The 14938-nt window shown below is 43.3% G+C and overlaps 3 protein-coding genes across 3 annotated transcripts; 2 read left to right on the top strand and 1 right to left on the bottom strand.

The window, feature by feature from the left end:
* Window positions 1–6049: 6049 nt before the first annotated feature.
* On the bottom strand, window positions 6050–6651 carry KVR01_012764 (uncharacterized protein; the record flags this gene model as incomplete). Its single annotated transcript, XM_044783200.1, has 3 exons — window positions 6050–6107; window positions 6166–6248; window positions 6310–6651. The coding sequence occupies 3 exons, from the start codon at window positions 6649–6651 to the stop codon at window positions 6050–6052; spliced, it is 483 nt and encodes a 160-aa protein (XP_044638235.1).
* Window positions 6652–9143: 2492 nt separating this feature from the next.
* Window positions 9144–11028, top strand: KVR01_012723 (uncharacterized protein). Its single transcript, XM_044788408.1, has one exon. It carries the CDS (start codon window positions 9233–9235, stop codon window positions 10952–10954), a length of 1722 nt encoding a protein of 573 aa, XP_044638194.1. The 5' UTR covers window positions 9144–9232; the 3' UTR covers window positions 10955–11028.
* Window positions 11029–13130: 2102 nt separating this feature from the next.
* On the top strand, window positions 13131–14746 carry KVR01_012763 (uncharacterized protein; the record flags this gene model as incomplete). The annotated part of the gene is made up of 3 exons (XM_044781403.1): window positions 13131–13922; window positions 14094–14169; window positions 14241–14746. 3 exons carry the CDS (start codon window positions 13131–13133, stop codon window positions 14744–14746), a joined length of 1374 nt encoding a protein of 457 aa, XP_044638234.1.
* Window positions 14747–14938: the final 192 nt, after the last annotated feature.

The raw sequence follows: 14938 nt of genomic DNA on the forward strand, positions 1-14938 counted from the left end.
ATTATATAAAGTATTTAAGTTTATAATTTTAATAAGTTTATAGAAAAGAAATAATTTTTAATAATTAAATTTATAATTATATAAAAATAAAAATTTATTTTAAAAAGGATTATTATTAATATAAATTTAACTACTACTTATAAAAAGGACTACTTAATTGAAAGATTAGATTTTTAAATTCATACTTTAAAATCTAAGTAGTTTATAGTATTAATATAATATTATATAATATTAATCTCGCTAAGGTCCTTATAAAGCCTTTTTAGGCGCCCTAAAAGTGAATAAATATACTATAAGTAGTTTAAAAATTAAATAAAATAAGATAAATAAGTCTTTTTACTTTTTAATTATTTATTAAATAAAGGTTTCTTATATTTTAAATATTATTTTAAACCTGTTAAAACTTAAATAACTTTTTAATAAAAGGGTTTAAACTTTAAACTCTTACTATATAACTTTAAATTAATATAAATTTAACTATTATTTATAAAAAGAGTTACTTAATTAAAAGACTAAAATTTTAAGTTAATATTTTAAAATCTAAGTAGTTTATAATATTAATATAATCTCTTATAATAATTATTATTTAAAATAATTATTATATTTTTAAAGAATTTAAGAATTATAAGGAATTTAAAATTTATATAGTTTTACTTCTATTCTATATATATTTAAGGATATATATAGTGCCTTTATATAATAGTAAGTACTTAAAATCTAGTGTTTAAAAAGAATATAATGCTAATAATAATAGTTATAATATAATAGATATTTATAATTTTAACCTTATAATATATAGATAAGGTTAAAGGGTATTATCTTAATAATAGTATTAATTAAAATTATAAATAGAAGTAGCTTATAGTTTAATTATTATAAAGGAGTTATATAATAAAATTAAGTTTAAAAATAATTACTATATAAATAAATTATATTAAGGAAGCCTAACTAAAAATTATCCTTTTAAATATATATATATATATATATATATATATATATTACTAAAACCCTTATTAAATAAGTACTATAGCCTTTATCTAAGTATATAACTACTAACTTTAAAAGAAGTTAAAATAAAAAAATAATTTATAATATACTATTTTTAAGACTTTTATAATAAAGTATTAAAACTTTTAAAGAGAGTTTTAAAAGTAATTTATAAAAAGATAAAGAGAAGGTATAATAAGCTTATCTTCCTTTAAGTTTATACTTTTATTATTAGTAACTATTAACTCCTTAATAGTATAGAAAAATATAATAACAATAAAGGAAAGAGTGGATTTAAAGTTTCTCTTTAAGAGAACTATAAGGATGTATATAAAGTTATTAAAGACTTTATATGTGAGCTTTAGACTACTAGGGAAGAAATAAGTGGTTATATAGTATAAAGGAAAAATATAGTGTGGCTAAAGCTTTAAAATTTATAATACCTTTAAATTTTAACTTAAAGAATATAAGGTTTTAATTTACTTAAAAATAAAATACTTAAAGTATTTTAAAAAAAAGTTTAAATTAAATTAAATAAAGTTATAATAATATAATTTAATTAGATTTAAAATTAATTATAAAATTAAAGTTATAAAACTTTAATTATTTTAAATAATAAATTAATTTATAAACCCTTTTATTAAATTAATAAATAATAAATTAATATTTATTATTTTATTTATATATAATAAATAATTAAATAAAGTATTATATATTAATATAAATTAAAAATTTTATTTAAATAAATAATAAAGTATTAAATAATATTAATTAAATTTATTAATTAAACTTAATTTATATATAAATATATATAAACCTTTTAATATTTATATTAATTAATTTATTATAACTTATTATTTTTATAATAATTTTATTATTATATTATTATAATATATTAACTTTATATATATTAATATAAAATAAAATTATTATATTTATATTTTCTTCTTAACTTTAATAATAGTATTATATTTAATAAATTTACTTAGTCTACATTCTATTAAAACTCGTGACGGACACGGTTTCTATTCTAGTGTAAAGCGGCCCCGGGGGGGCTAGGGCCAACACACAAGAGACCGCCTCTTTCATACACAGTAGCGAAAGCTAAATCTCCAAATCCCCGGGTCTACCGGAGCCGCACGGGCCGGGCCATGGAGTGGATAACACCTGGCAGCCACTCGGGTCCTTGGTCTACCCGTCCCGCCGTTCAGTGGTTTGTTGCCCTTGCCCGCGACGAATCGCACAATGACGTTACCGGCCACTGCTGACTCGACGGCTTGCTTGTCTAACATCGCTCCCATGCTTAAAATCAACATGTACGGCGTGTTTCGCTAGATAGTATTAGGCCTAGAGACTCAACACAGGAATCTGATAACCTAGTAGTCATGGATACCCGAGCCTATAAGCGTCGCCCAGGCGCCTGTGAAGGATGCAAAACTCGTAAACTGAAATGTAGGTCTCGGGCTTTGACGCGCCATCGATTTCTCACATCAGCGCTGAAAGAAATGATCTAGGTGATGGACGAGAACCAACATGCCAAAAGTGCCAGGCAAGTCTAGGGCGGTCAGACTAGACAAACCTAAGCTGATGTGTGACAGGCAAGCGGGACCACGTGTCGTTACCTTCCCAGGAAGAAAAGAGGGAGGCCCTGTGAGTTTGAGCGATTGAGGGATTCTCTAACATAGTAACTGACTATCAAAGCTTCAACTTCGGTAGCGAGCAGCACGGCTGTCGAGACTCTGTCGCCAGTTGTCGTAAGCCCAGCGGGGCCGACAAACTCCATCAGCGACCACGGGATGCGCAGAGATGATGCAGATCGAATTTGGCTATCTCCTACGGTATTCGACGAAGACGGGGTTCTCGACGCTCCATTCCACTGGTCATATGGCTCTCTTGATCTGAACATGACGGATGGGCTGTTCCTTGGCGGGGATCACCTCGATCTGGGTCATGGCAGCGACGTATTTGAGCTCCTCCACCCGTCCCAACCCGTGTCAGAGAACGTCAGCCGCGCTGGACTTGGCGAACCTACTCCTCCTGATTACAATAATGAGCAAAGGGTTCCAGATCTGAAATCACAGCTTGCTGGACTCCATCTAGACAATGGTAAATTTTCTCTAACCCTGCTATCTGTCATGGTCTCAACCTGTCTAACACTCCTCGCAGACTTCGAGTTAGCGGAGTTCTCTGGAGCCAAGGTGTTAATCAAAATGTCCAATGTCAACTTAAGGAATGACTTCAATTCAGAACACATGGAAAGAATCATCGTGCACATACTTTCGCGTCTGGATCTTCCTCTCTTCAACTCTATGAATATGGACGCGGACATTGGCCAAGAAACTGATTTGGATCGCCTTCAATCTCATCTCAGAAGTAAGCATCGATTCCCCGACCAAGGCATCGCTCATGATCATTAGCTAAGCACAACACAGCTTTCATCGGACACCCGTACATGTAAGTGTTTACCACTTAATTCTAGAACTTGCTCGTCTACTGACTCTCGATAACAGGGGTGCCAATTACACTGACAAAGATACCCTCTTTCCTATTTTTGACGATGTTATAATGACCAAATCAGCCGATGCTGCCTCTGCAGCCTTGATGTACGGGGCAATTGCGACGGGCGCAAAACTTGAGCATCAACTTGGCGCGGATAAGTCCAGAAGGCCGTCCATCGCACAGCGGTATTTTGAGAAGGCTCTAGGGATACTCCCAAGGCTAGGGTCCAAATCCTCAGTTACCATTTTCAAAGTAGGCTCATCACGTTGCTTCAAATTATCTCAGAATCGAGAGCGCTAACGTCCGTGTTTAGGCTACTCTCGCTCTAGTAAGAAGTCAAATACTATCTTTTGGAGACTAGAGATACTAACAGAAGAGAAGCTTGCATATGCTATGCGTTGGAAGCCGGACCTGGTCCCCCGGCTTTTGGCGGACGGTACAGCGCACGTACAAGCTCTACGGCTCCACAGCCGGCGGTCTCTCAGTTCAATCTGCACTGATCCTCGAGACGAGAAACTACTCAAGCAAGGATTCTGGCTGTTTTACGCCATTGAGAAGCAGTACAATATGCGGATGGGTGGGTTCTCGGTAAGTCCCCGAAGATCCAGGGAGCGGCCCTGAGGTGGACAGTGTCCCGAGAGCTAATAAACCCCACAGACACTACCAGATGATCTTATCGATTACCCGCTGCCGAATGTGACCGAAAATTCAGATCCACACGGCAAAGACCTCGCCGTACAGTGCCTTTTCGGTCGCCTATGTTCCTACACAGTACAGAGGCTGCACGGAAGGGAGGCTAAGAACTCAAGTTACTTAGACTCCCGGGAGGAGTGTCTACGCCTGCTTGAAGCTTGGAAGGACCTCTCCATGAGTTTAAATAACCACGGTGGGCCGGAAGAACCGCTCAGAGTATTGTTCACACGAGTGCAGTACTTTGAGTTGCTCCTGTGCATTTATACCCAGGAAATTTCGAAGCCGGGAAAATTGGCGTCGTTGGAAAGTATCCAGGCCTCTATTTTGGGAGCTTCGCAAGAAATATTACGCTTGATGGGTGATATTGGCGATCCAGTCGTTGCTTCAGAGTGGTATGCTTAAACCGAACCCGATCCTACTGAAACATTTCCTGGCAATAGACTCTTTTGGCAAGCTAATATTAGGTTAGGGGACTTGTGAGAACGGTCATTATGGCGTTTTGTTGTTCGGCAAGCTTATTAAAGATGCTGAAGGAGAGGTCCGAGTTACTCAAATTCATGGGGGTAACCCTGGGTTACTTGGCGCGTCTCTCAATGGTCCTGGACTTTCCCTTTGAGAAATTGAATCTCGTCATGACGAAGGCTTTTCAATTGAACAGTAGGGAGGACCATGACTTTGAATGACTAGTACGGGGACAGGGTTGGCTATCAAGCCTCCGACTTGTGAGCGTGAGCTGCATTAGCATTGGAATAGCATAAACGGTGTTGGCGTTCGGCGGAACTTTAACTAGATAGACTCCGCAAAGAAAGTAGCCAAGACGAATGCATCGTCAATGTTTGTGACAGCGTATGTGACACAAGCGGTCCCGATCGCTTGACCAAATTGCATGTTGTCAAGAGACAAGAGCGACAGATTGAAAATAGTGCGTGAAGACGTCAAGGACGAGGGGCAGATTTCAGAAAGGTTCCAAGGTTAAGATCAAGGTGGTTGGGTTCACAAAAGGACTTGCGTTGCGGGGCTCAACTGCTCAGCGTCATCCTTCACACTCCAAACAAGCTGAGTTGCCAAAGGAGGCATATCATTTCGGAGGCGACAACAATGGTCGCGGTTCAGCCTCCATGTACCGGCCCGCGCAATAGCTCGCTACCTGGTTGATAGAGGCAACAGCCAGGTTGGGTCATAACCCCAACTGATGACCCGTCAAACGAGGGATCCATCATTTGTGGCACTCTAGCCTCTAGCTCGGCCGTCCAAGTTAGGTGGCACCTATCGTATTTTTACCACTGTTATCGACACGGTATGCTTTTTAAGACGCTGGGTCTTGAGCGTTTACCACTTCATGAACGCGCCATGTATGTCTTCGGAGGTATGTGGAATAGAAGCGAAACCAGCTAAGCAAGGTGGCCAGTCCACTGCCGCTCAACTCCTATTATACAACGTTGGGTCCACCTGTCCAACACTACCACGAAACGGTCGTAAGACTCGAGAGAGTTGCATGATGTAATTGCTGACATCGGATCATTGCCTAGTGACATGAAGCAAGAAAGTTAATTGGACGATGTGGCTTCAGCTTCTGCAGTGAATATCCGAAGAGAAACCAAACACAAGCGAAACTAGTTCTCTACAGGTACGGAATTTCCTGCTCCCAGCCATAGAATTGACCATCCGCGAGGACATTTGCCAACCTCCACGGCTGGACTTACTTCCGACCAAATCCGCCATTGCGCAACTTATTGTATCGATCATAACATCCACGTTCAGTCCGGTCGATTTGCTTCTGCTCTCCATTATTAGACGTAGTGCGGTATGAGATGATGATGACTACCAAGTTTGCTTACTGCGATTTGGGTGAATTGCATTCCCTGTCGCCTCAACTTCCACAATGCCACTTCTTCTTCACGAGTCCATTGCTGACCTCGTTTCTGCCCCTCAATGTTAGTCAAGCGCTGGTGACCAATACGGACATTACGTGATGATACCTTGGACCAAGGTCTCGATTTCCCGTGCAGGCCGGTACGGTTTGGTTTATTCACGGGTCGGAACCCGAGGATAGGGAGCTCAGGAACATTCTGAGAGAAACTAAGGTCAGTGCTAATCGGAATGTTGTGAGAAATCCCGTAACTGAATTACCTCGCTTTCTGGGGCAGGCTCATCCATGAATGGAAGAATGCATAGCGAAATGCAGTTCTCGTGGTTCTCCCTCAGAAATCGCTTGGCATGGTCTCTAGCACGTTGCAGCTCAGCCTCCTCCTCAGCCGCACTGAGACTGGTGCGAACGTCTCCGCAACCAGGTGTCGAGCATTCGAAGTCGGGATGGCTGACTTCGCTCTTGGTCATGAGTCGGGTGGTCGAGCCACAAACGTCTTCTGGAGGGCAGTGGCCGCAACACACGTCATCCGAATAGATGACTTCCTCGCCCAGTCCACTCGGCTCCTCACAACCAGGACATAGGGGAATTATGTGGAAGCACATGGCGTTGACAAGGCATGGCACCGTCGACGATGTGCTTAGTGTTCTCAGACAGCCTGTGATTGTGGTGACCACTTCGCATAATCAAGTTCGCCTAGAGTGGCGATGAGTTCAATCTTCCAACTAGGACAGATTATTGTACGCAGTCCCGGTCGACTTATGAGCACAGTCATGGGAACAGCAGAACCTATCGGGCCGGTGATGTGGAATGCTAAAAGTTTGGTTTGCTATGCAATGACGATTCCTTGTCCCCCTCCTCGTTGTCTGTAAGGCTGCATTTGACAGCATTCTTTATGGCCCTTGTCACGCTGTCTTTCAGTTGCGGACACCCAAAGCAATAGGGTGATGATGAAGTGAAATAAACAATTTGGGCTTGGATCTCTGAGCTTTGTGTCAAAGTGTTCTCCACATAGGTGAGCATCATCACAAACCGTCAATAAAATCTTTTGAGTTGAAGTCATTGAAAAAAAAGGAGGAAAAAAAGAAAGAAAGAAGGGGCGAAGCCACCGAAAGGGTGGGTCTTCCCGTACGAATCAGCGACATTTGGGCCCGAGAGCCCTGGAGAGCGGCGAATCCACATCACCTCGACAGGTTCCTCTCAATAACAGGGCGCTCGGGGGATTGCACTGCCAAGTGGCATGATGTCTTGGCTTCTCCATTTCTCACTCCACTGAACGCCGCAATGCGCCCTTGGCTGTGGGTTCTGAGGTAATGAGGCTGAAGCATTGCTCAACGTCCCGCGTACCAACACAGTTTTCTACTAATGCGCCTACCCCGTTTTCTTTTAACTATAGTACTCCCTCCACGTGAATAGCGAACAAATTTGATGACATGAAAACAGGGTTAGTCGATTGCGACCGTGTCTCAGAACTGGTCGCGATGTACATCAATGCAAGGATTTCCGGGCTCAGTACAGCAGTACAGCAGTACAGAATGAGCAAGGTCAGGTCGTCTCCTGAAGAGCTGAACAACACCATGACTGCGCATCCTAGTGGCCTAAAGCCACAATTAGCGAGTTTTCCGTGCTCTATTGCTTCGTGATCCATGTCTATCCGGATTGGCCGGTGGAATCTTCAGTCTCTGGACATGAGAACTCTGGGCCCATATGTATGAATGCTGCCGGGCTCCCAGGACCTCCCGTGAACGACTGCGGGCGCCACAGGCGAGGTCGGGTGAGATAAATGGGGAGGGAGTTTATTCGGGAGAAATCTTGAGTCATCTGCTTTGCATCTGTCGTCACTCGTCACCTTCGTAGTTGATGACACTCAGCTGGACGACCGTCAACTGGTTGTCCCCTCTCTTTCGAGATGCGAACAGCCCCAAACAATGGCCGCTTTAGCACCGTTAGCTGGTCCTAAAACTGAAGCTTGCTATATACGGAAAAGACGACGAGGGTTTATATACTGAGTCTTGCTCGAGCTTATTGAAGTCTATTTCCCTAGCCCAACGCCGACGGCTCAACGGTGCATGGGAGAACCTTGCCCAACGGCCCCGCAATCCGGGCCGTGGGGGGCGGAGTTTAACCTAATCTCGAACCCCACAACAGACGTCACACCAGCTTGATGACCGACATGTTCACGACATCCATTCCTCCCGAGGCGTGTCCGTCCCATGTCGGTAGTGTGCATCCCCGCAATATGGGCACCTCGAGCCTGAGGCCGTTGCTCTTAGTAAAGAGTCGAGACCAAATTGCATCCTTAGTCTCCTCGTTGTTGACGCGTCGCTGGAGTGTTCGCTGATTTTGGGTGCGTAGTGATATTTTCATCGTAGTCTCCGCCTCCGAAGAAACTCCAGAGAAACTCCAGGCTTGGCTCCGGATGAGCCGACCTGCTCGGCCACCACCCGACAGGCTGGAGACTCCTCCTGATTTCCCAAGGATCCGGTCAACAAGTTAACCTTCCATCACTGACAAAACTGCACAGACAGGGCTGAGAACTTATGTAACCGACTCTGTCAGGGACATTGTCTTTCATGCAATTTAGCCCGCACGCGACTTCAACGAGTTCTACATCAGCACACAATATTTTTCAGGCCGTGATATGTGCTCATGATCTTGCCCGGTCTGGCCCGGCACCGCACTTAAAGTTCATCGTGCGGGGCGCCCCTGTCGGACCGATACCACTCTCACCATGTCATCATCGGCGGAGGCGTCTTGGAAGAGCTGCAAGATTTTGTTCCAAGGCTTGGTCTAGTGAGGACCCAAGATGCAAGTCAGGTGTTCGTCTGTTTTTTCCCTGCATCCCCACGCCAATCCTGCCATTAACGTCTCAACCCGCCCCTCAAACCGGGGCGCCGGGTCTGGATGCCACCCTCGTGCCGCGAAGTCGTCTGTTCATGCTACGTCAATGGCCAGTCTCTTAGCTCGTGCAGCCCTAGTACTGGCTTCACCTGATGCTGATTTGACCGTCATATGCAGGTGGCGTGAGACGTTCACTCAGCTGTAGGCATACAACTTCCAAGGTTAGTAGTCATATAGTATTAATAAAGAGCCAGCTCTCGCAGCTCAGGACCACTCGCCATGCCCGCCAGGTACCTCTTCAATCAGCTGTATCCCCTCAGTCTCCGACGAAGCTGACTCATCGCTATGAAGTCTACCGTGGGAATAGCTTCATCGGTTTTGGCAGCCGCCTGTGCTTCTGCACAAGGTGTGCCCACCTACGTCAACCCTGCAGTGCCAACCGGGACACCGATTCCGGGCAACTACACTGGCCCCCTCAGACCTCAGGTTCACTTTTCACCCCCGGAACATTTTATGAACGACCCTAATGGCATGTTTGTCGATGCAAACGGCACATATCATCTGTACTACCAGTACAATCCGACAGGCATCGTCGCAGGCAACCAACATTGGGGCCATGCCACAAGCCGGGATCTTTACCGCTGGGAGAATCAACAGATTGCTCTCTTTCCTCCTGAAGAGCGTGTCTATGTGTTCTCGGGGTCCGCCGTCGTGGATGTAAACAACACATCCGGATTCTTCCCAGACCAGGACAACGGCGTGGTTGCCATCTTCACACTGGCACGGTATTACGAGGACGGATCCGCTGGACCCCAGATTCAGGCCATCGCCTACTCTCACGACGGCGGCTACACGTTTGAGTACTACGACGGGAACCCCGTTATCAACAGCACGAGTACTCAGTTCCGTGACCCCAAGGTCATTTGGTACGAGGATCATTGGGTCGCGGTCATCGCCTACTCGCAGGAGTTCACCGTCGGGATTTTCACCAGCCCTGACCTGAAGACATGGGAACACACCTCCAATTTCTCCTACCACGGCCTCCTTGGCGCACAGTATGAGTGCCCCAACATGGTCAAGATGCCCGTCCGCGACAGCATCGGCGGCGAGGTGGTGGACGAGACCTATGTCATGACCATCTCGCTGCAGCCCGGCGCGCCACTTGGCGGGTCAGTGACGCAGTACTTCCCCGGTTCTTTCAATGGGACACACTTTGAGACACTTGACGATGCCACGCGCCTGACCGACTTCGCGAAGGACAACTACGCCGCCCAGTTTTTCTACGGTCTGCCGGATGGGAGCAACGCCATCAACATGGGATGGGCATCCAACTGGCAGTACACGCAGCAGGTTCCGACTGGAAACCTCGAGGGGTGGCGTAGCGCAATGACTCTACCCAGGGCTAACTACCTCACCAAAGCGCCCCGGATCGGCTGGGTGGTCGCCAACGAGCTGGTTGATCCGAGCCCTGTCCTCGACACACCACTGAACACGACCACGTTTGAGGGTATCGGTTCGGTCGAGGTCGACTTCGCCTCCGTCACGTCAAATGCTCTCTATATCGAGGCTAACGTGACCGGCCTGGACTCGACCACCATCACCGGTTCCTCCACACTGAACATGACCTTCACCTCGCCTTCCTCCGACGAGGCATTGAGCTCGGGATACTACTTTGGCGGTGACCAGCCGTTCTTCGTTGACCGCGGCCAGTTGGCAGGGTTTGATAACATATTCTTCACGGACAAATTTTCTGTTGCCGACGTATGGAACACGTCTTCTGGAACTTGGCGACTGCAGGCAGTCATAGACAGATCCGTTTTGGAAGTTTTCCTGGACGGTGGTGTCCATGCAGCTACTGTTCTCTTCTACCCCGAGGAACCCCTGACACATTTGACGCTCGGAACAGCCAGTTTACCCGCTGGGGTAGAAGTAAGCGTCGCCGTTTGGGCCCTGAAGAGTGCCTGGGCTGAGTATGAGAACGAGCAAGGCATCGTAGTCGGCAATACGACGGATACTGCCAGCTCAGCGAGGAGAGACATGGTCTACAAGGCTACATGGCATACATGAGGTCACGAATCTGATGATTAGTAGTATTCAACTTCACTTTTCCTACATATCACAATGTTAAATTTTATAAAAGAGAAGGTTTCTTCCCGAGAGGTCTCGGAACAGTGAGCCAATCCAGGCAACATCACAACCAATGTATTTCCACGCACACTTGGTTATGTTTGAAGTTGGCGTCCGTATTCTACCAACTCCCCGGTATCGGTTCCATCTTCAACAATGATTAAAAGGAGCTATGTTTTAGATACATAAGATAATAATAATGAGATCGGAGATTCGCACCGGAAAAAACGGAGGGTACACCGGTAAATACCTTTTATTAACCTTTTTAAAGTTATTTATTAATATATATATATATATAATTTTATTTTATAATAATCTTATTTTTTTAAATATTTTAATATATAAAAATTAATGTTATTAAAAATAATATTAATATTTGTTTTTATTAATAAATATTAATTATTTTATAAAATTATAACTTAGTTTATAATAAAGTTTAAAAATTTAAAATAACTTTTAATGTTAATTTTTATATAATAAACTTAATTAAATTAATCTTTAAAAAGTATATTACATTCTATTCTTTTAAAACTTTAATTATTTATTTTTAACTTAATAATAAAATTAAAGAAATATAAATAGTTTATATAATTTATTTAAATTAAAGTAGTAATTAAATTAGATATATATTTTAATAACTAATAAAACTTTTATTCTTTTTAATATAAATTATATTTTATTATAGAAAGCTTTATATAATAAATTTAAATAAATTAATTTTATAAATGTATTATATTTTATTTATTTTAAAGTATAATAACTTACTTATAATTAAATAATAAAATTAAAAAAAATCTATTATCTATTTATTAAAGTAAGTTTAATATTACTATATAACCTTAAAATATATTTATTACTTTATTAATATACGATTCTTACCGGGATTAAGGTTTATCTATCCCTAGCCTAGCCTGCCGAGTTTGCAGTCATCCTATGCTATGTCGATCAGCACCGCTAAGAACAGCTGAGCGCCATTTTACATAATAGAACTATCCCTAGAGGGGCCTAGAGGGTAAATTAAGATTCAATGATTCTTAAGCTGCATCCTCCTCGGGTTGCGGTCCCGCCCATGTGCGCGTTACTTATATAGCTAGTATCTACAAGTGTAAACATACTTAGGTGCCTAGGTATAGTAAGTATATACACTTCTAGTAATAAATTACTAATAGTATTCATATATTTATTTTAAGAAATAATTTACGATTTATTTTATTATTATTTTACTATTATTTTACTATTATTTTACTATTATTTTACTATTATTTTACTATTATTTTACTATTATTTTACTATTATTTTACTATTATTTTACTATTATTTTACTATTATTTTACTATTATTTTACTATTATTTTACTATTATTTTATTATAAAATAATTAATATTTAAATAATATTTATAATATTTATATTTATTAATAATATAATTTTAAAGTATTTATAATAATAAGTAATTTTTTCTTTATATAATAAAAATATTTATTTCTATTTTCTTATAGAATTTAATATTTAATAATAACTATTATACTACTTCTTATATATAAGAATACCTCCTTATCTATGCTGCTCGCGGCATTGTTATAGTAGTCTTGCTAGTGTAATGTCTAATATTAATATAGTGTGCATGTTGCAGCCCTAAATAAAAGTCCTTACTTCAGATTTTAAGTCTTAAAATTGTTCCGGCTGTAATGAAACGGAACAAATGTGGCTGGTAACCAGTCAACAAGTTCTTAGAAGTTCGTTGTTTTGATATCGGTCCCCGCGTAACTTGCTGGCGTACTTCGTTTATCGTCACGCCGCATGCGGCAGTACTTGACCACAAAGGTTTCGGCAGGGATACGGGATCTTAACATTAGACGGGCACATTGTTGCAGTATGCTTTGCTCTGACAATCAATGTCGCCTCGGGTCGTTACCAAGGGGGATAACACCACTGTTTGGAGAGAAATCACGACAGAACGGTTTCCACCTCTCCCCCATAACTTACACGGTGCGCGACTCATTCTTGATTCCCGAGTCTTGAAACGAGTGCTTGGGATCCGCATGCATCTATTCCGTAACCTCATTTGGCGAGATCTAGCGCTCAACTTCGTAAACAAGGACTTCCGCCCATCGAAAAATGTCGTCCGCCCGCAGCGGCTCTGACTCTGACGCATCAGAACCGCGCCATGCCACCTGGAACTGGCTCCTCTTCCTCCGCCAACGCCGCTTGATGGCTCAGCTCGGGAAGCTCCAGAACGACTTCAAGCACTGCTACTGTCAGGCCGATTGCAATGGATCTTTGCACGTCGAGGAAGGAGTCCCTGTGGTCCCAGGACCCCGCCCCCGCCTACACGTGCATGCCCCGTTCGTGCGCGTGGATAGTGACTTGCCTCGTACCTGGGCCAGACCTGAGTACCATAGGGATGCAGACGATGTGGTTGTCGCAGAAGCACGAGGTACATCGGACATACTTCTTCCCCGGGACGGGCATAGGGCCACTCTGCGCATGTCACTCCAGGTCCGCAGGAAGGCTTCTCAAGCTCCGCTGGTTGGGTATTTTGGGGAGATGTTCCTGACAAGGTGGGGCCAACCGGAGGAGTTTCTCGGTTTTATTCAGAGCTTTCATGTGGATCGGAGGTCGAACGCTGCCTGGGAGGTCACATACCTTGGCGAGTGGGCTGACGGGCAATACGGCGGCACCGGGGATTTCCTTCAGAGAATTTACAACATTACTTTCAAAGGCAATAAACGCGATAATGCTCCGTATGAGTACCATAATCCGGAAAATGTTGCAGTGGAGGAGCGGACCGAGGATGCAATGCTGCTTCCCACCGATCCATACCGGGATCACTTTGCATCAGCTTGGGCGAGAATCAGTGAAGATGGGGCTGATATCCTCTACATACCGCTGATATGGATCCGAAATAAAGTTCGTGCCAGTCTCTTTCATCTTCTAGTCACCCCCCAACCTGTCAAAAATGGAGATCAAAGACAAGAGAACAAACCTGCGAGTCAGGTATCCCTTTACTTCCTCAATATCCCATAGGATGGCTACCTACGTAGGTTTCTCCTAATCTTCTGACACAAAATTCTGTTCCAGTTCCAGGGACAGCGCATTATCGCTCGCGGGTTTGAATTATTATTCAGGCTGATGACTGGTGGCACGTTGTCTGGGGGTAAGTCACATCTAGATGTGAAATGCCTCACTCCCTAGGTAAAGCTGAGTTGACGAGTGCCTATGAAACAGCATACAACCTCAACCGCCCACTGGCCGTTTTGCTGCAGGCGGGCATGCTCAGTCCCCCGTACGACGGAGGTTGGCTAGATGCAAACGGTGATGAGATGGACTGGATTCCCCAGCTGGATGCTATCGCACGTGGATATATGAGGGGTGGGTTTATGCGCCTAGTTCAGGATAAAGATAGCCTCGATTACTACATGGGCCGCGGCGTCGACCCTGCAGACTACCCAGCGGCCCCTGGCGACATGGCCATCGTGCCGCCGAATCCGCCTCCGTCGGATGTGTCCACACCATCGCCCATGCGCGCTAGACCAGTCGGTACCGGCCATCGTGGCCCCAAATTCTTGCCTGGAAGAAAAACTCCGGTTTCTCCTACTTTTTGGAGAGGAAACAATGCTGGCAGCGTCGCAAATAATAACAGTAGCAGCAATGGCGACAATGGCGACAATGACGGCAATGACGGCAGTAGCAACGACAACGATAACGACCAGGAGATGGCACAGGGAATTTAGGGGGAGGATAGAGGGCGGCAGAAGCAATACTGGCAGTTTGAAAAGGATGTCCACAAGGCCACAGGCAATTTAGAAACGATTGTACCGGGTCGACGGTTGGAAGAAAATGATCCAGGTTATTATTTCCTGCTGCTCGTGGGAGTAGAGGCTTTGCTTAGAGCAGGGTGAGTGCTCAGGGGATGGAAGATATTA

This window comes from Diaporthe batatas (assembly GCF_019321695.1).
Source record: "Diaporthe batatas strain CRI 302-4 chromosome Unknown Contig00021, whole genome shotgun sequence".
Lineage (NCBI taxonomy): Eukaryota > Fungi > Ascomycota > Sordariomycetes > Diaporthales > Diaporthaceae > Diaporthe > Diaporthe batatas.

What these genes read in the sequence shown, in the direction of transcription:
- KVR01_012723 (XM_044788408.1), top strand. Translation starts at nt 9,233, where the DNA reads ATGAAGTCTACCGTGGGAATAGCTTCATCGGTTTTGGCAGCCGCCTGT.